The sequence below is a fragment of the Sebastes umbrosus genome, chromosome 14 (assembly GCF_015220745.1).
Source record: "Sebastes umbrosus isolate fSebUmb1 chromosome 14, fSebUmb1.pri, whole genome shotgun sequence".
NCBI lineage: Eukaryota > Metazoa > Chordata > Actinopteri > Perciformes > Sebastidae > Sebastes > Sebastes umbrosus.
In genome coordinates this window covers 24584428-24607135 of record NC_051282.1, presented here as the reverse complement: position 1 = coordinate 24607135, position 22708 = coordinate 24584428, and the positions used below count along the sequence as shown (strand labels likewise).

General features: G+C 38.8%; 3 protein-coding genes across 3 annotated transcripts; 2 read left to right on the top strand and 1 right to left on the bottom strand.

Annotated features, from left to right (window-relative positions):
• The first annotated feature begins 1434 nt into the window (after positions 1-1434).
• tubb4bl (tubulin, beta 4B class IVb-like) lies at positions 1435-4841 on the top strand. The gene is made up of 4 exons (XM_037792324.1): positions 1435-1626; positions 2595-2703; positions 2962-3072; positions 3502-4841. The coding sequence occupies exons 1-4, from the start codon at positions 1570-1572 to the stop codon at positions 4557-4559; spliced, it is 1335 nt and encodes a 444-aa protein (XP_037648252.1). The 5' UTR covers positions 1435-1569; the 3' UTR covers positions 4560-4841.
• A 1258-nt stretch (positions 4842-6099) lies between these two features.
• On the bottom strand, positions 6100-10035 carry crb3a (crumbs homolog 3a). The gene is given in 4 exon segments (XM_037792325.1): positions 6100-7058; positions 7151-7197; positions 9847-9982; positions 9984-10035. Coding segments are annotated over 4 exon segments (417 nt in total). The 5' UTR covers positions 10008-10035; the 3' UTR covers positions 6100-6848.
• Positions 10036-14990: 4955 nt separating this feature from the next.
• Positions 14991-21582, top strand: asf1ba (anti-silencing function 1Ba histone chaperone). Its single transcript, XM_037793323.1, has 4 exons — positions 14991-15405; positions 17349-17464; positions 19284-19460; positions 20803-21582. The coding sequence occupies exons 1-4, from the start codon at positions 15297-15299 to the stop codon at positions 20992-20994; spliced, it is 594 nt and encodes a 197-aa protein (XP_037649251.1). The 5' UTR covers positions 14991-15296; the 3' UTR covers positions 20995-21582.
• Positions 21583-22708: the final 1126 nt, after the last annotated feature.

Here is a 22708-nt window from a genome sequence, read left to right as displayed (position 1 = left end):
TTTATTTATTCATTCATGTTTTATTTTGGCAGGCTCCGTCCTCCATACCGTCCAACCTGCAGACCTCTTGGCACCGTGGTAAGATAATATCAAGTTGATACCTTTCTCAAAGGTCCTCATACTTCAGCTGAAACATTTTATATGTACTTGTCCTTGACCTTTCAAGCTGTGGCTGATTGACGTTGTGTGATGAACTCATTGTGCTTTGCAATGGGCTACACTGTTAAAACTTAACTTCAATGACCCATCATAGTGTGTAGCTATAACAGGCCTCCATCTGTGTGTGTGTGTGCACTCAGTCGGTGAGAAAAATGAGAATCTTATTTTATTTTTTAATTTTTAATTTAACCTTTATTTAACCAGGTTAGTCCCATTGAGATTAAGAACCTCTTTTCCAAGGGAGACCTGGCCAAGACGGTCAGCAGCGAGAACACAAAGTTGCAGACACAGACAAAAATAGAGATAAAATACAATTCACAAGCATTAAAATCACTAAAATTTGCATTAAAGGGACTGTTTGTAACTTTTTACATGTATAAATCTACCGGGTCGTTGTTCCATGCGCGCGCGCGCTCGCATATGCTCGCTCACGTGAGGCTACGCTGTTCAGACTGCTCCTCTGCCTGCTTGCCTTCACTCACACAACGCGCGCATTCTCGCTCCACCTCACGTTCATGCGCGTTTAGCTCTGAGAATATCTAGTGAATGTACAGTGGACGTTTGTGCAGAAATAAATGCTGCACCCCCTCCAGACCAACAGAGGTTATCTGTGTCTTGTGAAGTGACGGGGCTCCGCAGCGAGAAACCTTATTGTCTCTGACCAAAACTCCGGTGTCTCCCCTGTTCCCTCCTGCCGCGGTCGGGAGGCTGAAGCAGGAAAAGCCAACACTAGGATCAGCAGTGATTCATGGCGAGACCTCCGTCTGGTCAGTTTACATTACTGCCAAGCAGGTGAAATATAAAGTGATATTGTGCTTTTAGTTGACGTGTGTCGCCTCACTGTTTTAAGCGATGCTCGTTCATGTATATTTAGAGCGAGCAAGTGCGAGCTCGGCGCTGACTTTCGTTGAGTTAACGGCCACAGGTGTCGCTGTTAACAAGCATTTCTGAAAGTTACAAATAGTCCTTTTAAAAGAGAACTATCTAAAGACAAATGGGGGGACAAAAAGGAACTTTTCTGGGAGGCAGCTGTACAACAAGGGGGCTAAAAACATTGGCATGCCATAGATTCTGCTTCTAAAGCCTTCATTTTAGATTCAAAAATATTTAATGATACCAGCTCCTTGATTTTTAGGATTACTGATGACTGGTGCAGCTCCTCGCCTCCTATCCAACATTTCCACATCTCTTGGCCCCTCCCTCTCTCCGCCCTCTCTCCTCCGTTCTATGGTTACCATGGCGATGACGTCAAGATGCACCACCGTTCCAGCCCAGTAGACGCTCTTTAGAGGCGGAGCTGCTGCAAGGAGCAAATCCCGGAAGATCCGTCTGCAGAACTCATTCTCCTGTGAATCTCTGCTGTTCATCTTCTTCTACTCGACCAATCCTCATTTATCAATCCCTGCAAAAATGCGCGAAATTGTGCATTTGCAAGCCGGTCAGTGCGGAAACCAGATCGGAGCCAAGGTATTCTTCTCATTTCCTTTTATTCTTTGTTTCTCTGTGTGGTTTGTTTCATTCTGGTGAGATGAGTGCAGCCGGTATGAGCCGGTTAATCCATCCTGCAAGAATCCTCTAGAATAAACCCAATGCGGTGTCCTCTCTTGATTGGAGCTTCGTGCAATAAATAAAAATGTAAATAAAAGACTGAGATTTGGTCATTGAGATCCTCTGCAGGGCTCAAGATTCGTGCAGGCATTGATTTGCATTTATTTAGTTTATTTATGCAACAGACCAGGCAGAACAGACAAATTCGCTTTAATAATTGCATGCAAAATTTACTTTTCTACCTTTTTGTTAAATGCTGCTAGCATTTAAATGAAGGATTAACTGTAGTAGTAGTAGTAATGTAACTTCATGCTGCTGTAGTAGCAGTAGTAGTAATGTAGCTTCATGCTGCTGTTGCTGTAGTAACAGCCTCTCCTCCCTTCCCCTCTATGACCTATTTATACCACAGTTCTTTTCAAACCAATTCCAGTTGAAAAATGTCTGATTTTACACCAATTCATGATGTTATTTTATTATTTTTAACATTGCCATGGCTACATATTTAGTAGTTTTAAACTTACTGAGCTTAAATTGTACAGTTTGTTCTTATAGCATTGAAGAGTATATTCAGTAGTTTTAAGCTTGTTGAGCTTAAACTGTACAGTGTGTTCTTATAGCATCGAATACAGTAAGATTATTGCCATCTGCTTTATTCCTCCTACAGAGACGGTCTGCATCTCAGACTAATAGACCTGTATTAAATTAGAGAATTGAGCAGGTTTGCATGTTTAAAAATAGCTTCCTATAAAGTATGTGCTATTTCATTGACCCAGGGTACTGTAATCTATTTTCAGTATATTAAATTATCTGTATTATTACTATTTTTTTTTTTTTTTACACTTGACCTATATTAACATCTCCTTCTGCATCTATTTTTTTTTCCTCAGTTCTGGGAGGTGATCAGTGACGAGCACGGCATCGATCCCACCGGTGCCTACCATGGAGACAGCGATCTGCAGCTAGACAGGATCAGCGTCTATTACACTGAGGCCTCAGGTAAGATACAGATTCACCTACATTACAACAACAGAGTAGTGTTGTCACGATACTGGAATTTAACTACAAAAATTGGCATTGAAGGCATAAAATTGTAGATATTTATTAAAGAATAAACAGCGGTGTGTGTGTGTGTCCTCCATCACCTACCCAGCTCTCCTACTATGCAAAATGATTTGCATACATGTTTGTGTTTTACATTTAATGCGTCATACTTAACAAGCTAACCAGAACTGACGTTGTCGATCTTGATTTCAGGTGGGAAGTATGTTCCCCGAGCCATCCTGGTGGATCTGGAGCCCGGTACGATGGACTCAGTCAGGTCCGGTCCCTTCGGGCAGATCTTCAGACCCGACAACTTTGTCTTTGGTAAGCTGTGTGAATTTAGTGAAGATGCACTTTAAAGACCAACGTGTCCAAAGCAAATCAAGTCCTGATCGAGACCACAACAATACTGATCTATCTTGAATTTGATCCAATATTTGCTACTGATGTTTCTTCCCCGGGGACAACCCCCAACATGCCCATAAGCATTTTCATTCAATTTTCTCTATCAGTTTATTTATTGGGATTATTTTTTATATACATAGCATGGGCGAGGAAGGAGGTGTGCTGCAGCACCTCCTAAAACAACCATGAATTGATAAAGTTTAAACTTAGTGTTACATTTATATTGTTTTTGCCTTTCTTCCTGGGACACCTGGGGCTATATGTTCAGATTGACAGCAGAAGATGCACTGTTAGAATAGCTTCCCTGTGTTTTCCTATATCACTGAACTGTGATACTGTGGTCTTCAGGTCAGAGCGGCGCTGGAAACAACTGGGCTAAGGGTCACTACACGGAGGGAGCCGAGCTGGTGGACTCCGTCATGGACGTCGTGAGGAAAGAGGCCGAGAGCTGCGACTGCCTCCAGGGCTTCCAGCTCACTCACTCCCTGGGTGGCGGCACCGGCTCCGGCATGGGCACCCTGCTCATCAGCAAGATCCGCGAGGAGTACCCCGACCGCATCATGAACACCTTCAGCGTGGTGCCTTCTCCCAAGGTGTCGGACACGGTGGTGGAGCCCTACAACGCCACGCTGTCAGTCCACCAGCTGGTGGAGAACACAGATGAGACCTACTGCATTGACAATGAAGCTCTCTACGATATCTGCTTCCGCACACTTAAACTCACCACCCCCACCTACGGAGACCTCAACCACTTGGTGTCCGCCACCATGAGCGGGGTGACCACGTGCCTGCGTTTCCCCGGCCAGCTCAACGCCGACCTCCGTAAACTAGCCGTCAACATGGTGCCCTTCCCCCGTCTGCACTTCTTCATGCCCGGCTTCGCCCCCCTCACCAGCCGAGGCAGCCAGCAGTACCGCGCCCTGTCCGTGCCCGAGCTCACCCAGCAGATGTTCGACAGCAAGAACATGATGGCCGCCTGCGACCCGCGCCACGGCCGCTACCTCACCGTGGCCGCCGTGTTCAGGGGCCGCATGTCCATGAAGGAGGTGGACGAGCAGATGTTGAACGTGCAGAACAAGAACAGCAGCTACTTCGTCGAGTGGATCCCGAACAACGTGAAGACCGCCGTCTGCGACATCCCGCCCCGTGGCCTCAAGATGGCCGCCACTTTTATCGGCAACAGCACGGCCATCCAGGAGCTGTTCAAGCGCATCTCCGAGCAGTTCACCGCCATGTTCCGCCGCAAAGCCTTCCTCCACTGGTACACCGGCGAGGGCATGGACGAGATGGAGTTCACAGAGGCAGAGAGCAACATGAACGACCTGGTGTCCGAGTACCAGCAGTACCAGGACGCCACCACCGAGGAGGGCGAGTTTGAGGAAGAGGGAGAGGAGGAAGTCGCCTAAAACCTCGACCTACCCAGCCGCCATTTTACCTCACCCATCCCCCAACTCTTCCATCCCGCTCCATCATCTGCCACTCTGAACATCACTCGCTCTGGTGTTAGACATTGATGTGTGCTTATACTAGTGACGTTCTTGGTTTAAATGTTTTTGTATGTTGTTAATGCACTGAATTATGGCCATCCTTACATCCGTCCTGTCACTGCCTCGAGGAATTCAAAAGCAAGTGAATTTAACTGTGAAGCCTTGAAATTAAAGGGTGAATAAAATCTGATTAAAAGGCCACTTTTACTGCCTCTGAGTTTTTATTGATTCACTGACTGTGTGATCGATTAGGGCTGCAACCAACGATTCATTTCATTGTCGATTATTTTTCTTATTTTCTCTTAATCGATTAGTTGTTTGGTCTATAAAAATGTTGATCAGTGTTTCCCAAAGCCCAAGACAACGTCCTCAAATGTCTTGTTTTGTCCACAACACAAAGATATTCAGTTTACTGTCATAGAGGAGTAAAGAAACCAGAAAATAATCATATTTAAGAAGCTGGAATCAGAGAATTTAGACTTTTTTTTCATAAAAATTACTCAAACTGATTAATCTATTATCAAAATAGCTGGCGATTAATTTAATATTTGACAACTAATCAATAAATCGTTGCAGCTCTAGATCTTATACTATAACAGACCTTACTGCTCTTCAGTGTCTGTCCTGCAGCGGGCTGAGAGGGGAAGTCGTTCTCAACCTGAGGGTCACGACATGATTCTTGGGGTAAACATGTAAAAACATGTTTTTAGCTTTTCAAATGATTCTTTTATTTAAATACTGAATAGTTAGTAGCCTGTAAAACTCTTTCCTGTAGGACCATCTAAAACAGGGAAAATCCTTCAATGGTTTGGCACCCGAATACGGCCTATAAATCAAAGCATAATGCAAATATGATGAAAACAATTAATTAATGGCATGTTTGTAATCAGTGAGAAGCTGTGGGTACTAATCTTGTACTGAATATCTTTCTAAAAATCTTTTCAGTCTTATGACCAGAGCTCTAGGTCAGTCAATACAATATTGTCGGTGTGTGGATGGGACAAAAAACTACTTTTTGCCGAGTGCAAAACCGTGGTACAATACAATATGAATTTTGATAGTTATTTACATTCTGTCACCACTGAGAATACCACAGTGTAGGGTTAGTGTGTGTGTAGTTAGTAAGTCCTCACTTCCTCAAGTTTCCAAATATTTTTGATTTCTAAAAATAAATCTATTCATAAAAGATTAGACTCTCTCTACATTTTTTCCATTACATTATAGATAACATTTTTGTCCAGAGAGACTAACAATGGATACAGTGTTGGAGTGACTTTCTCAGGTACAATCTGACCCGTTGAACTTTTCACTCCTTATCAACTGAGCTGTTTATCATCCAGAGACTCAGCGTACAAAGTTATGGACTTGTTTACATTTCCCCATAGATTTTCTTTTGGGATATGGTACATATATATAATATACCTTTAGTAACATTTTAAAAATAGAAAAGATGCTTAAAATGGTTTAACTGCTTTGTGAAGTTTAATTACTCAACTTTTTACAAACATTTACTTGATAAAAGCATAAATAAACATGTAACATTGTAAAACATCTGCTTGATTATGATGCATTATGTATGCACTGCATGGTTGATCTGATGAAATGATCTTCAAATAATGTCACTTAAGGAATACTTGAAGTGTAAACAATTGCTTTTGCTCAATATAATTTCTCAGTATAACCTCATTTTAACTGTCTTTATAAAATTAGTGAGTTTTTGCCCTGTAATAAGATGTTTAATTTCACTCATTATTAGGCTAAAAAACATGTCTTGATTTAAAATGCGATGGACTCATCAGTAGAAACAACAAAAAAACTTATTTGAGGTATAATTTTGCCAGGGACAGTATTTCACGATAGACTGAATCAGATCAAGTACAGATGAATGATAAATGGCAACTGAAACAAGAGAAACTAAACTAAAATTATTAGTGTTGATAAAATACTGAAGCTCTTCTTGCATTTGTGCCGAGGAAATGTTCAAAACCTCCTTGAAATGTTCGATTGTTCTTAAAATCAGCTCGATCCAGGTGCATTTCTCCATAGTGCCGTGCAGGAACCACTCGCTGCTTGTTGAAATGAAAGCTCAAACTTGTCAATCTGTCCTCTCTGAAACCTGGGCAGATTTTCGTTTCATTGATCATCCTCGTCGTCACACAGGAATGCTGCTAGCCCGTGTCCTTACAGGATTTTGTAAAACTATAAATCTCAAATGAGTCTTTCCTCCTTTGGTAGCTTAAGTGCATCTGGTGCCGCCACACCGCGTGCACCAGACTGTTCCTCAGCGCTGGGTCGATACGTCCCTTCAGTCTGTCTCCTCTTCTTCACCACGCAGAGACACCAGCCGAGAACAGCCAGGACGATCGCCAGAACGCCCAGCGTCACCGTCGGGGCAACGATCGCTGCAATGTCAGGTCCCTGCAAATAGAGTTACAGGACAACGGTCAATCTGGTGACACCAGATACTTTCTAATGTCATTTAATGGTCATCACTAAGGTTTTTTACTCACAGTAGTGTTATTAGAACGGGTGTCACCAGCAACCATCGTATAATTCCCTGTGAAAAGAGCAGAAACGTCAGGAACACTGTAATACTAACGAAAAACTATTTTCAGGCTAATTTGATAAAGAATGATTATTATTTTATTCACTTATTTTATTGTACTTAAGTTGTAAAAAACATTTCTATTTTATTGTTATTTTATTAATGTTATTTTTTACTTCTAACTGTTTTAATACTATTACTGTTATTATAACTTTTAATTTTATTTTAATACATTTTTATCATTTTATCATATGAAACTACAAATCCTATCCATTGGTACCAACCATGTCATGCTAGTTTGTCTGAAAGGAGGTTAAATAACAGTCCAAAGTTAGGCTAAATTTTGGTGAGGATAAACTGTCATGTCCATTTTCAAAGTGGTCCCTTGACCTCTGACCTCAAGATATGTAAATGAAAATGGGTTCTATTGGTACCCATGAGTTTTTTTGGCGTATGCCAGGCAAGCAATTCTCATTGGGCTGAATAGGCACCATCTTGGGGTCCGGTATCCAGTTCTGATTATTCATCCATGATAACTAGGGCTGTCCCGAATACCATTTTTTGGGCTTTGAAGCTTTGGTGAGAAATATTCAAAGGTATTCAAATCTTCGCGGTGCGGTGCGGTGCGGTGCGGTGCGGTGCGGTGCGGTGCGGTGCGGTGCAGCAGGCTGACATGTTCTTCTGTCTGTCATCTTTCTGTTTCAGTGCCACTACCGCAATACTGTACACACACACACCTCTACACACAACAAACAGCAATATCCGTCTGAGAATAACTAGTAATGTTGACAATTAATAATGAATAATGTTGTGGGATTATTCCTTATTTCATGGGCTATGTTGGGATTTATACATTATTATTACATATTTATATAAAAAACGAAGCATTCAAATACTGATTTGGAGGTCGATTACCATGGCAACAGTCAACGCTTTGAAGCATTCGAGTCAGCCCTAATGATAACCCCTCGCAAATTGTTGGTTTTACATTTCGATTTTAATACAGTTCAAACAAAGAAGATACTGTATAATGTGTGAATTTGTGATTTTTATGGTGCCTTTAAATGAAACTTGTGAGCTTGTGTTTACAACATGGGAAGTCGTGTACACGATATGCTTGGCATTCAAGTGGTTAAGGCGTGAGAACACCGCTGCTAAGCAACGGCAATATTAACGTTACGGTCGGCGTCTAGAAGCCACAGAGGCTAATAATTTAGTAAGCTAGCAAGCAGGTAACATAATGCAGGAAATGCAAAGTCATAATGACAGAGGAAAAAGATGAGGCCGTTGGGAATATCAACTTACCAAGAAAAACAATATCCAACTAAAATTACAATATATTGACTTATTATGCACCTTAAAATGAACTTCCACGGCCTCCACCATTTCTGACAACATCAACAAACACGTCCCAACTCGTGAACTCTGAGCTTTCAGAAACTTTCCACTTACGAGGTTGTGAATACAACAGGTGTTCATATGGACTCTTCTCGTAAACACGACAACATTTGAAGGCACCATTAGAGGTGCCAATAGATTGTCTTATACTTTCAGACAGAGCCAAGCTTGCTGTTTCCCCTGGTTTCCTGTCTTATTGCTAAGCTAAGCTAACCAGCTTCCCTTCAGCTACATATTAACCATACAGATATCACAATGGTAGCCTATTAAACTTATCCTTTAATTGCATGTAAACACAGACACTGAATAAAACAATCCATACACAGATGAAGTCATACAGAAGGGATCTTTAAAATCTAGTTACATAATAAAGTGCACAATGTGTTTGCACTTTATTAAGTGAGATGTGACTGTAACTAATGGCCAAGAGATACAAACACAAAGAAATGTTAACTGACTTTTATAGTTGACCAACTAACAGAGGAAACATTATTTTACACAAGTAGAAAAAGGAGGAACCAACAGCACAGCAGACAGAAGTTGCTTTTATGCACACTTCCAACTAGGCAACCAGCACAAAACGCAGCACACCAGATATCCCGCCATTGTACCACTGTTCCCAGACATTTCATCCATGACTAGCCATGTGATCACTCAGTGACATCACGAAACTACACAGTAACTACTTGACTTGACCAGGAGCGTGAATGAGGAGGAGGAGAAGCTCAGGAATGCAGAGAGAACTGCAGATATGGAGTCAAACCACACGCTGGTTTGAAATATGGAGGAAAAACACAAGTCTACTGTTGTTTTGTTTGTTTGTTTTGAGCATTACAAACCTACTGAACATCATTTTAATAAGAAGGTTTTGTTTTGGAAACTTCAACCCCCCTTAGTTAGTTAGTATTATCTGAGTCAATCATTCACCAAATAGTAAACTTCGCAAAGGACACAAGTACAACCTGATAACAAGAAGCAGCTCACAATAGAAATGTATTGTGAAATTAAATTCTTTAGTTTGTGTAATTATTGATAAGATAAAAACCGGATGTAAATAAACCTCTTTCTCATGTTTCTTGAATTCAGTTCTTAGTCCGATGTTCTGAGAACATGCTGACAAGCCTGTGCGTGTTACAGATTTGCTCTGGAAGTTTTATCTATCATTGCAGGATGTGATGGTGTTTATGTGCGTGTTGTAGGTGTGGTGAGAAGGATGTCTTATTTGTGTGGGAGTGTGGTGTATGAAGATGGTTACTGACTCACCCCACACAGGATCACTGCTCAGCAGCAGCAGTAAAACACTCCTGACCACAACCCCGGGCACGGCCAGCAGCACATCCGGACCCATCTCTACCCGTGACCAGCAGGGCAAAGAGAGGAGGGCAGACTGGGACTTAGGGGGCATCAGCTCGGGTCCATTTCATTCAATGTGTGGATTTATTGCTCATCCTGAACAGCTGGAGACACATTATTGTCAGGGATGTATTAAAGGACAAATGTCCTTTAATCTGAGGTTGAGTCAGGAGCACCATGCAACCACTGAGTCACACATTCAGCCTGATGTTGAATCACCATAAAACCTGCTTATCCTGACCACAAAGAAGTCTATTCAAAGTGTGCTATTATTAGTATACTTCTTCTAAACTTAAAATAAGAGTATACTTTCAGTTTACTTTTTATTTACTTATCAGAGATATACTTAACAAAATTATACGTAACCCTCTGAGACCCACAATAGACCCGTTTGTGTCTTTTGTTGGGGGGGTTCAGGGGGTCTTTAGGGGGAGATATCAGGTCAACAGTGGATGTCACATAGAAGTGATGTACATCATCTGAAAGATTAATTTGAGATGCAGCTCAGCACTATGTGACTAGAAGTTGTTCTCGTCATAAATCAGAAATAAACACAAATTAATTAATTAATTATTTAAAATAAATTGTGAAAGTGCATAAGGGTTTAGAACATTATGATAGAAGTATACGATGGTCATTCCCATGCTCTATTATGTCTCATAAATTGTTGCAGCAATTTTGAGGTTGATACCATTTGTTACACAGATTTGGTGGTAAATTTAAAAAATGTTTACCTATCGAGAATTGATCAAAGTGATCTATAATCCCTCCAAAATAACACATTAAGACACCAAGACCTTGAGGAACACCATAGAAAAAGCCATGCAGAAATTGCATTTTTCGGCAATTGGATGGCGAGCGCTTCTGTTCTTAAAACTGCTCAGAAACCCCCTTATTGTCAATCTACCTAGGAAAGCCATCCATCCTCTGAATGCTCTAGGTCTCTAGTTTGTGGCTGTAAAGTTTCATGAGGCTGTGATTATCCTAGAGGTCACCACAGGTCATTTTATACAGTGAGGTCAAGTTTCAAAAAAATGGTCTCACTGCAATGAAATGGCTACTATGGGGACTAACATCATCACAAATGAATACAGTTGGGCTCATTGGATCCACAAGAGTCTCAGCTTTACAGTGATACCCAATTTATGTAACTCTAAGACTGTTTAGGGACCCCAGTATGAAGAAATATTCAAACACATCATTTTTAGAATAGGCGAAAAATAACACATTTATACTGCATGAATAAACTGCATGTGATTATCATAAAGTGGGCATGTGTACTTTCATAAACTAAAAAGTGGGCTACAACTAGTAAACTAACAACATATACCTTTAAGTTCACTTGTAGTATAGTTCACTTCATAATACATATGCAGTACAAAATACAACTTAAATGTAAACTAGATGTGTACTGTTGTTACACTTAAAAGTATACTTTTATAAACTAAAAAGTGGGCCAATTTAGTCCCAAGAAGTATTGGAAGTAGTACACTTAAAAGTATACTACTAGTACACTGAGATTAATATACTTACAACATAAAGTATACTTGGGAAATTAATTAATTTGACTTCATAAAATAAAGTAATAATGTAATAATGTATTCTGCTGTCTATTATGTGGAAAGCACTTGAAAAGGCTTGAAAAGTGCTCTACAAATAAAAATATTATTATTATTATTATTATAAATAAAGTATACCACTTTTTCGTGAGGGCAGACCACAGGAAAATTATAAACTAGTATTACATCTGCTTTAATGTTCAACCTCTTCTCATTTTCACCACTATTATCCTTCTAATGAAGCAGACAATGTGTAGTAAAGTTAATATGCTGAAACACATACCATTGATCCGGCTGTTTTCAGGTGCTCGAGGCAAAACAGGGAAACATGGAGCAGCAGGTTGATTCCTCGCTTCCGCCTCACCTTGTCAAAAATGAAACCTCAACATGTGTTTTTAATCCGGTGAAAATGACAACAAGGTAACATCTGGAGATAAAAACAAAAAAAACACACTTCATGAATAGATCCAACACCGAGCTACATCCATCCTCTACTGTGTGCGACTGTGTGTGTGTTTTATGTAAAGCAGTTTCTCTCTTCACATCGCCATTGGTCACATGGTGTAGAGTTTCATGTTACATTACCTGAGCGCAGTTATCCACCTGCAGCGCACAGATACTCCTTTGTGCAAAAGAAGAAGAAGAAAAACGCAGTTTACTGAAGCAGAGATCCGATTCCTCCTATTGCCATTAAAAAAACTCCTCAAATTATTATCAATGATGTCACATTATGCCTCCTACTTGATTTAAACTTGTTTTTCAAGAGGGTTTTGCTCTCACTTGCTGCAACCTGCTGGAGCTCACAGTGTTTAACTGGCCTCTCCTACCTAGCAACCTGCTGGCTTGATAGTGGTGTTGGCAATGAAACAGCGCCTCCACCAGGTTTCATGTTACCCAACATGAGAGAGCATATCAACATTCCTGAGATATTTGAAGGATGAATTGGGCGACCAGCTGGTCCAGTGGGCTCTAATCCTCACCTAATCTCCCCTCCTCAGACTCAGAGAGAGAGAGAGGGGCGAAGGAAATGTAGGGCTGCTTCAGGCCTAATCTGTGTGTGGTGCTCAGATAGTTTTCATTTGGACAGTGTGTGTGTGTGTGTGTGTGTGTGTGTGTGTGTGTTTGTGGGAGCAGTGAGGCGAAATGCTGTGGAAAATTACTCCCATAGTTACAGCCAGTCTGAGGAGATGCCATGCCATTTTTTTTTCATATAATTTTCTGTGTGATTTACAGTATTTTATTCCTGAGAGTAGACCGGTTATGTGTCAGGCAGACAAAGTGAACTAATTACTAGGGCTGCAAATTAATCACATATTTTTTAACTGTTCAAAATGTACCTTAAAGGGAGATTTGTTAAAGGTCCCATATCATGCTCATTTTCAGGTTCATACTTGTATTTTTTGTTTCTACTAAAACATGTTTACATGCTTTAATGTTAAAAAAAACTTTATTTTCCTCATACTGTCTGCCTGAATATACATGTATTTACATTCTGTCTGAAACGCTCCGTTTTAGTGCATTTCAACGGAATTGCCACGGAATTGCGTTGCTAGGCAACAGTTTGGGTCCTTGTTTACTTCCTGTCAGCTGATGTTATTTACATACACTGCAACAGGAAATAAACTGGAACACATTTACAATGTTTACATTTAAAACCGTGTAATGATCTATATATTGTATATTTGTGACATCACATATGGACAGAAATCCAAATGGCTTGTTTCAAACGCACAATTTCTGAATACGGGCTGTGTGTATTTCTCCGTATATTGAGCGCTTTGATAGTTTAACAGTATTTATATAGCACTTAAGCACCTGCTTTATTATATAAAAGACATGAAAATTTCACTTTTTACAATATGAGACCTTTAAAGGGAGATCTGTCAAGTATTTAATACTCTTATCAACATGGGAGTGGACAAATATGCTTGCTTTATGCAAATATGTATATTTTTTATTATTGGAAGTCAATTAACAACACAAAACAATTACAGATATTATCCAGAAACCCTCACAGGTACTGCATTTAGCATAAATAAATATGCTCAAATCATAACATGGCAAACTGCAGCCCAACAGGCAACAACAGCTGTCAGTGTGTCAGTGTGCTGACTTGACTATGACTTGCCCCAAACTGCATGTGATTATCATAAAGTGGGCATGTCTGTAAAGGGGAGACTCGTGGGTACCCATAGAACCCATTTTCATTCACATATCTTGAGGTCAGAGGTCATGGGACCCCTTTGAAAATGGCCATGCCAGTTTTTCCTCGCCAAAATTTTGCGTAAGTTTGGAGCGTTATTTTGCCTCCTTCACGACAAACTAGTACGACATAGTTGGTACCAGTAGATTCCTTAGGTTTTCTAGTTTCATATGATGCCAGTACATTCACTTTATCAGTGATTCCCTAAAGCCCAAGATGATGTCCTTAAATGTCTTGTTTTTTTCACAACTCAAAGATATTCAGTTTATTATCATAGAGGAGTAAAGAAACCAGAAAATATTCACATTTAAGAAGATGGAATCAGAGAATTACTCAAACCGATTAATCGATTATCAAAATAGTTAGCGATTAATTTAATCGTTTGTGGTTTACACAGGGCGTGGAAACATAACATGTACAATGTCATCGACATGTGCCTGACAATGAATGAAGTAAGACGTGCATTACGTTTCCTTTGTGAAGCAGCTTATACTATACATTTTTGATCAGTAGAGAACTGTTTTAAGGATAATTTTCAAGGTTGTATTCGATTGCATTAGGATCCATCCATCCATCATCTGCAACCGCTTATCCCCTTAGGGGTCGCGGGGGGCTGAAGCCGATCCAAGATGACATTGGGCGAAGGCGGGGTACACCCTGGACAGGTCGCCAGACTATCACAGGGCTGTCACGTAGAGACAGACAAACATTCACACTCACATTCACACCTATTGGCAATTTAGAGTCAACAATGAACCTAACCTGCATGTCTTTGGACTGTGGGAGGAAGCCAGAGTACTCGGAGAAAACCCACGCTAACACGGGGAGAACATGCAAACTCCACACAGAAGGGCCTCAAGCCGGATTGTACCTGCGACCCTCTTGCTGTGAGGCAACAGTGCTGACCACTGCACCACCGTGCAGCCCTGCATTAGGATATATTGTGAAATATACCATAACTCATTTTTACTGTACCTCCCAACCCCAGGTAATAACTGTAAATAACCAACTGTAAATAACCAACAGTAACTGTTGGTAACCAAAACAGTAGCAAAATACCTGCAACATATGGACTCACTTGACAGTTCAAAGGTTTATTCCACGTTACATAAAGCTTCTTAATTGATTTAGTACTTTGGCCAGTCAGGAAAGACGTTATCTGTTTATTATCTGGTCTAAAATTAGACTACAGTCAATAATGTAGGCAATGTGCAATTAGTTTTGGCCTCTAGGGGGCGATGGAGACACTTCGCCTTTTCGTTTAATGAACGCGACTTCGCTTCCCGTCCCCTTTGCCGTAGGCGGCGGCGGTCGCGGTGCATCCTGGGTAGCACAGCGAAAGCGGCGGGAGAGCGCAGATCTCTACTTAAATTCAATAACAGCGAGTTATATTTAACAATAACTAAACGAATAGTGCGTATTTAGTCGTAAAAATAACGTGTAAGTTAGATAACACTTCAGGTATTTGGTAGATAACACTATTCTCTCTGTTAAAGGCTTGTAATCGTAGTTGTGGTGCGTTTTAAAGCGTTAACCGGGAGTCTGGTTTGAACGTCTGTGTTTTGGGTTAGCTCGTTTTTAGCGCTACAACAACAACAATGGCGAAGGTACAGGTGTTAAATGTGGCTGTTTTAGATAACCCGAGTCCATTTGGAAACCCTTTCCAGTTTGAGATAACCTTTGAGTGTATGGAGGACCTTCCTGAAGGTAGGCAACCACCAGAAAAGCTGTTATTATTGTGTTTCTCTGAGGAACAAAGCTCGAGCCTGTTGCTAACGTTACTGTCTCTCTGTGTGGACTAGAGACTGCGAACAGCTCACCAGGGATGTTTTGTTTTTGGCACATAGATCATTGCATTAGAGTAAAAGGACAAAGTGCCTACAGAACAAGAACAGATACAATATGTGGAAATAATAATAAATTAAGGGCTATAGGGCTGTATACCTGTAATTCATATTCTTCTATTATACTAAGAAGTTTCAAAGCATTTTTGTTTTTCATGACTTTAGGGGCTTTTATGTAAGAAATGAAACTCAGAATGAAACACCTTTCACTTTCATTTACTTGGCTTTGTGCAAATAACTAACGATGGCTGTAGCCAACTTTGTAGAAGAGAAACTTAAAGGTCCCGTATTGTAAAAAGTAAGATTTCCATGTCTTTTATATTATAAAGCAGGTTTAAGTGATATATAAATACTGTGAAAGTATCAAAACACTCAATCCACTGAGAAATACACACATAGCCCATATTCAGAAATTGTGCGCTTGAAACCAGCCGTAATAGGATTTCTGTCCATTTGTGATGTCACAAATATACAATATTTAGACCATTACACGGTTTTAAACATAAACATTCTACATGTGTCCCAGTTCATTTCCTGTTTCAGTGTATGTAAATAACATCAGCTGACAGGATGTAAACATGGACCCAAACTGTTGCCTAGTAATGCAATTCTGTTGAAATGCACTAAAACGGAGTGTTTCAGACAGAGGGTGAATACAGGTATATTCAGGCAGACAGTATGAAGAAAATAAAAGTTTTTTTGAACATTACAGCATGTAAACATGTTCTAGTAGAAACACAAAATACAAGTATGAACCTGAAAATGAGCACGATATGGGGCCTTTAAGTCGAATTTGTGAAATGCAACGTCACGTTACATGGTAATAGCAAAGTAATGTTACACAGCTTGACATCTTTAAGTTAACATAGGTCAGATCCATGAAACTTAGCAAAATATGCTAGTGCAGTCTATTAAAAGTCTCACTAACGTTAGCCTAAAGTACATTCATCTCATACCTTTCATGCCTAGTCTTTGTTACTCCTCATTTAGTATTGTGAAACTAGTTTTCAAGGGTTGCAGTGTAACTATTAACATGTCACCAATAAGTAGATTGTAAATATAGAGAGTAACAGAGTTCACTGTCTACTTTAATTTACTTTTACAGCACTTAACTTTAGTCCAAAAAGTTGGGGTCAGTGCTAACTTAGCTACAACGTTTTCAGTTACAATTTACTGTTACAGGATACAGTGATGTTACACATGTTAAAATTAAATTTACCTCCTTCAAGTTTTTATTAATGCTGTGTCATGTTGACCAAGTCAAACTCATCCACACTGAAACATTTAAGGATCTATCCTCTGACTCACCACTCTGAGTCAGATGTACATGGACAGTGTTTACATGGTTATTGGTATACAACTTTGCTGTGTTCTTTATTGTTTATAGTTGCATGTGGTATATTATTCACACATGAAAGTGCTATTGTTTATAATGTTACACAACAGTTTTTCACAGGCATGAACATTTTGATCTTTCTCTGTAAATGTGACTATATTTGGACACATTTCTGTAAGTCAAGCTCTTGCCATGGAAAGTGAAAGCAAAATCACATAAGAGATGATTTGTAACAATTCAAAAATCAGAAAAGCATTTTACTTATTGACTGTATTTAATAAGCTTTTTCCAGTATTTGTACTGAGTGACAAATATGATCAGTTTGATATAAATAATAATTGCCAACTTTTCTGTTCATCATCTAATTGGTTAACGGACTAATAGTCTCAGCACAACATTCACTACACACTATTATAACTTTATAGTGAAACATAACTTCAGTTTCTTTGTTTTCTTTCTTTTTGTTATAGACCTGGAATGGAAGATCATCTACGTTGGCTCAGCAGAGAGTGAAGAGTACGACCAAATCCTCGACTCCGTCTTGGTCGGCCCAGTACCTGCTGGAAGACATATGTTTGTGTTTCAGGTGTGTGTGGATGGGTCAAACTAACTGATACAGCCATATAGCATATACTGGGAACAGTAATTTCATAACAACTTGTTATTACACCTTTCAGAATCTGCAATTGCATCCTTAACTTTAAAATTTTGGACAGTTCTCCTTCTCTCCTACACAGCTTTCTAATTGTTCACAAAGCAGTTTGAAAGATCAGAAATTACAGACACTTTTACATCTTTTGAATAACAAGGAGACAATACTGCAGTTCCCGTTCACTACCTGTTCAGAATTAGAATCCTGTTTATTGCGTACATGGAATTTGCTTTGGTGTATTGGTGCGTAACATAAACATAGTAAGAGAAAATTAAATAAAAATTAGAGTAAGTACAAAAATCAAGAAACATAAATTTAGAATAGAAGAAAATTACAATAAAAATATTTAAAAAAATATTTACAATATATCTGAATTAAAATGAAAGAGCTGTGCAGTTTTTAGAAGTTGTAGTTTTGAGCAGAAAAGTGCAAAGTTGTCAAAGGAAAGAGCAGAGGCTCACAGTATGAAGTACTAAAAGAATATATAGTCCCAAAGATGTGTGTTAATGTAGAGCATATAGACAGATGTTAATTAATTAACAGACATCTGGCCATGTGACAGTAATGCAGCCCACAGTTGTTACATATCATGTCACATTGTGGGTAGTTGTTTTTCCAACCATTAAACTGGATAAGATTTTGTATGTTAAGAAAGTGGCTACTAGACCCCAACCGATAAATCAGCCAGGCTGATATTAGCTTATTGCAGATATATCTGTATCGTCATATATGTCAACCGATAACTGACAAGAAATTAAGTTACAGAAATGCCAAAGAGATGATCTGAAATAGTGTCACCATTCTATAGTTTGTTCACCAGAGAGTAGTGACAAGTTTATTTTTTAACAGCATAATGTTCTGCCCAGTACACATCTTTAAAATTGCTTAAAAAAGAAATTAAGGGAACCTTATCAAAAAATGTTACAGGTTGTGTAAAGAAAATTAACAATGGCGATATACCATTATTGAAACGTTCAAATATCAATATCGGCTACAGTAACTACCCAACTAAGTTGACTAACAATGTGGACATAAGAAACTGCAAATAATAGTTCTTCAAAAGCCGTTTCAGTTTAGCAACACTCATCATTCTGTTTGTTCAGAGCATACTAACCCAGACCGGCTCCAGCAGTCTCTTGTCCTACATGCTCAGCAGGATAATCTCAAGTCTGTTTGGGTCTCTACGGGATCATAAACTAGAAACCTTTTTGTGCAGGATCAGTCAGACATCATGAAAGGGTCAATAGAAACATATTTTGAGTAAATGTATTTGCCTCACCTTTATTTATAATTGTTAGTAATAGATATCAGCAAATATCAATTTCAAGTGGTGTGCATTAGTTTAAAAGCAAAAAAATCTACTGCCATATTAAACTGTTATTTGAACTAACATGGCATATAACTTGTTACTGACACAAGCAGAAACTAAGTTTGCAATTGTCATACAAATCAACAAATGATAACTTTTGTTTAAGTAAGCAGCATGCTGAACCTTTATTTACCTGTTGATTTCACTGCATTATCTGTAACTATTGATTAGTCTATAAGTGATTTATGGAACTACTATAAGGCCTATTACCATGTTATAATCCATTTATAGACAATAGATTCAATATATTTTTATTAATCGTATCACAACCCTAGTGCCATAATCCCCAATTGACAAGTAGACAGTTTAAATTCCTGAAATGAATGTATACAAAAAGTTGCTTTATATCTTTGCACATCTTAATGTTGTGTTTCTTTTTAACAGGCTGATGCCCCGAACACTGGATTGATTCCTGAAAGTGATGCTGTCGGTGTAACTGTGGTGCTGATTACCTGCACGTACCGCGGACAGGAGTTCATTCGCATCGGTTACTATGTGAACAATGAATACACAGAACCAGAGCTTCGGGAAAATCCACCCATCAAGCCAAACTACACACAGGTCAGACTAATGGGTGATACCTGGATAATCTGAGTTCTGTTGTCAATGTGACTGGTTTGAAATAACACTTTGGATAATGATATTTCATGAGCCTGAATGTATATTGTTCTATCTGGTTGAAGAAGATTTTTGAAGGATTTTTTTGCAATAAAAAATTAACCCAAAAATACAACATACAAACTAGGGCTGGGCAATATGACGATGTATATCCATCAAAACAATATGAAAATATCTATCGTATGTGTTTTTCTGCATCATTTCTATCGTGATATAGACTAAGCCTATATTTATATATATTTTCTCTATAAATTCTTAAAATGAGAAAATACTCAGTACTTTTCATTTGACACAGGAGTATACAAAAATAGCTTTACCATGTGGTTATTTCATATTGACTATTTATTTATTGAATACCAGAAAACATGCTATGTATTGTAATTGAGATAAGAAATTACCTGTATTGTGAGAGAAGATTTTGGCCATATCGCCCAGCCCTAATTCAAACATTAGGCAAAAGACAATACACTACACAACCCTAAGAACGTGTTTTTTTATTGTATTATCCATGAAAATAGCAAGAACAAAGGTCATCATTAAGCAGCATTGTGCACTAATACATTACAGAATTGAAGCTTTTCTTTCCGTTGAGCCTGCACTTTGGAACTGATTGTTTGATCCTTCAAAAATTGCTAATAATCCTATCAAATTCCCTTGTTAATGGTTATATAACTAGGTAAGCAGAAATGGTACTACTCGGTGTGAACAATGTTCTTAATTCAGACAGTAACTTCAGTAATAAGACACTGAGTTTTTCTGTAATGACAAAGATTTTTTTTGTAACTTTTCACTCATAGGTTGAAAAGTTGTAGTTTAATGTAGGTTATTGTATAGTTGTTTATTTGATTATTCATTGTTGGATGAATACCATTTGGCACCTTTGTACCATTCTTATCTACAGGGTTCACATTTTCTGGCCCTGAGTCTAGATGCCAAAAGAAGTAGGATGTGTTGTTAACTAGATAGTAGCAATATGCACATAAGCACAAATTAGCTGCAGCTAATGGAAAATTAATCAGTCTTCTGGGAAAGTTGTTGATTGTTGACCAGTTAATGTGGTCAGTGTTTCCATTTAAGGTGTAGAAATGTGTATGCAGACATTGTATGTTTGTCTCAGTCACTACAGTTCGTTCACACATGTTCCCTGTAAAACTGTACTGTTGCTGGTGACCAAGTTCAGATGATATGGTTAAATTGTCTAAAATCTCATATTAGAAACCACATTAACATTCTGAAGTAATGGAAATATCTGTACAAAGTGTTTATCTATATTTTCCATTTCCAGCTCCAGAGAAATATCCTGGCATCAAACCCACGCGTGACCAGATTCCATATAAACTGGGAAGGCTGTGCAGAGCGAATGGAAGATTGTGAAAATGTGGATCCCACGTCAAACTCCATGCTCCCTCCATCCTGTCTCCCAGGCAAGGCCCCACCCTTAGGGATACTACCAGATAACTCCATGGACTGCTTATAGAGACATCGCCAGACCCAAAGGTGACACAGCACGAGACCTTTATTTTTGAAGAATGCCTGTGGACATTTTGGTGTGGATGTACAGACATCTTTGCCTGATTTACCTGAAGCTTGTCAAAAATGAACTCTCATCTTGGGCTTCAGATAAGTGTTTGTTCCAAGGAAGATAATGAACATCTCACTGGTATAATCATCACTTATAGATGGGGAGTTCCTTGACATGATGTTGAAAGCAATATCGAAATAGTTTAACTCATGGAAGGAGAAAAAGGTTACTATGAAATGATGCAGCTGAACCGAAACAGCACAGAAAGCTGATGTGATCCACCTTCCATCCTTTGTTGGTGCAGAACTAATTTGTACCCATTTAAGAGGATTTCAGCACTGAAGCAATAGGCAAATAAATTGCAATATGTTGCTGTACAGGAATTTGATAAACTGCCATTATGTTTGTGTTCAAATTTATTTTGCACTTAAACCTTTTCCCACTTAGATTGTTGAGTTTTGGATGAGCTACATCACCTTCTCCATGTTTTTTTGTTTGCAACTTTGTGTTCCTAATTAAAAAAAACATTTGTTATGTATCTTTATATGAGTGTCTGTGTGATTGTGATATGTTCCTTCTTATTGTCTTATTTTGTCTTCACTTTTTCAAATACTGGTAAATGAAACTAGAAAAACCTAAAGAATCCATTGGTTCCAACCATGTCATACTAGCCAGTCGAGAAGGAGGTTAAATAACGCTCCAAACTTTCGCTAAATTTTGGCGAGGAAAAACACGTGGCCATTTTCAAAGGGATCCCTTGACCTTTTGACCTCAAGATATGTGAATGAAAATGGGTTCTATGAGTACCCATGATTCTCCCCTTTACAGACATGCCCACTTTATGATAATCACATGCAGTTTGGGGCAAGTCATAGTCAAGTCAACACACTGACACTGACCGCTGTTATTGCCTGTTGAGCTTCAGTTTGCCATGTTATGATTTGAGCATAGTTTTATGCTACGTATGGTACCTGTGAGGGTTTCTGGACAATATTTGTCATTGTTTTGTGTTAATTGATTCCAAATGATAAATATATACATACATTTGCATAAAGCAAGCATATTTGCCCACTTCCATGTTGATAAGAGTATTAAATACCTGACAAATCTTCCTTTTAAGGTACATTTTGAACAGATAAAGAAAGTAATTTGTGATTAATTGTAATTAACTATGGAATTAATTGTGATTAAATATTTTAATCAGCCCTAAACAGAATATAACCCACTTTGCATACATCTACGTTGGAAAACCAATGTTTTCACTCTTGTTAATAATGTACCCAAACAAGTTTTACTTTAACTTTTTTAATGTTAAGGTTAAACACAACAGCGTGCCAACTCTGTAACACAAATATCACAGTGAGTATCCTCTTTATATTTTCACATTTTACTAAAAATAGCCTGTGTTAACGTCACACCCAATCACAGATCAGTCGGGTAAAAAGGGGTGGCTAAAGGCTACAGAACTGGAAAATACTGCTCTGCAAAATAGGATTATGATTGCAAGATGCGACAACGTTTGATTTGTTATCCTGCACGAAAAACTCAGTATGATAAATACAAAAAACAGCTGATAATTTAAAGCAAAAAATTACAGTTTATGGGCGTATTGGCTACTAGCAAGTCCAGGAGGCGGGACTTAATAATTTTACCGACCAATCGCATCAAT

Excerpts from the sequence above, each read along its gene's own strand:
- tubb4bl (XM_037792324.1), top strand. The coding sequence starts at position 1,570 with ATGCGCGAAATTGTGCATTTGCAAGCCGGTCAGTGCGGAAACCAGATC. Across the intron at positions 1,627-2,594 it reads GAAACCAGATCGGAGCCAAG|TTCTGGGAGGTGATCAGTGA; the intron begins GTATTCTTCTCA and ends TTTTTTCCTCAG. Across the intron at positions 2,704-2,961 it reads CTATTACACTGAGGCCTCAG|GTGGGAAGTATGTTCCCCGA; the intron begins GTAAGATACAGA and ends TCTTGATTTCAG.
- asf1ba (XM_037793323.1), top strand. The coding sequence starts at position 15,297 with ATGGCGAAGGTACAGGTGTTAAATGTGGCTGTTTTAGATAACCCGAGT. Across the intron at positions 15,406-17,348 it reads TATGGAGGACCTTCCTGAAG|ACCTGGAATGGAAGATCATC; the intron begins GTAGGCAACCAC and ends TTTTTGTTATAG. Across the intron at positions 17,465-19,283 it reads GACATATGTTTGTGTTTCAG|GCTGATGCCCCGAACACTGG; the intron begins GTGTGTGTGGAT and ends TCTTTTTAACAG.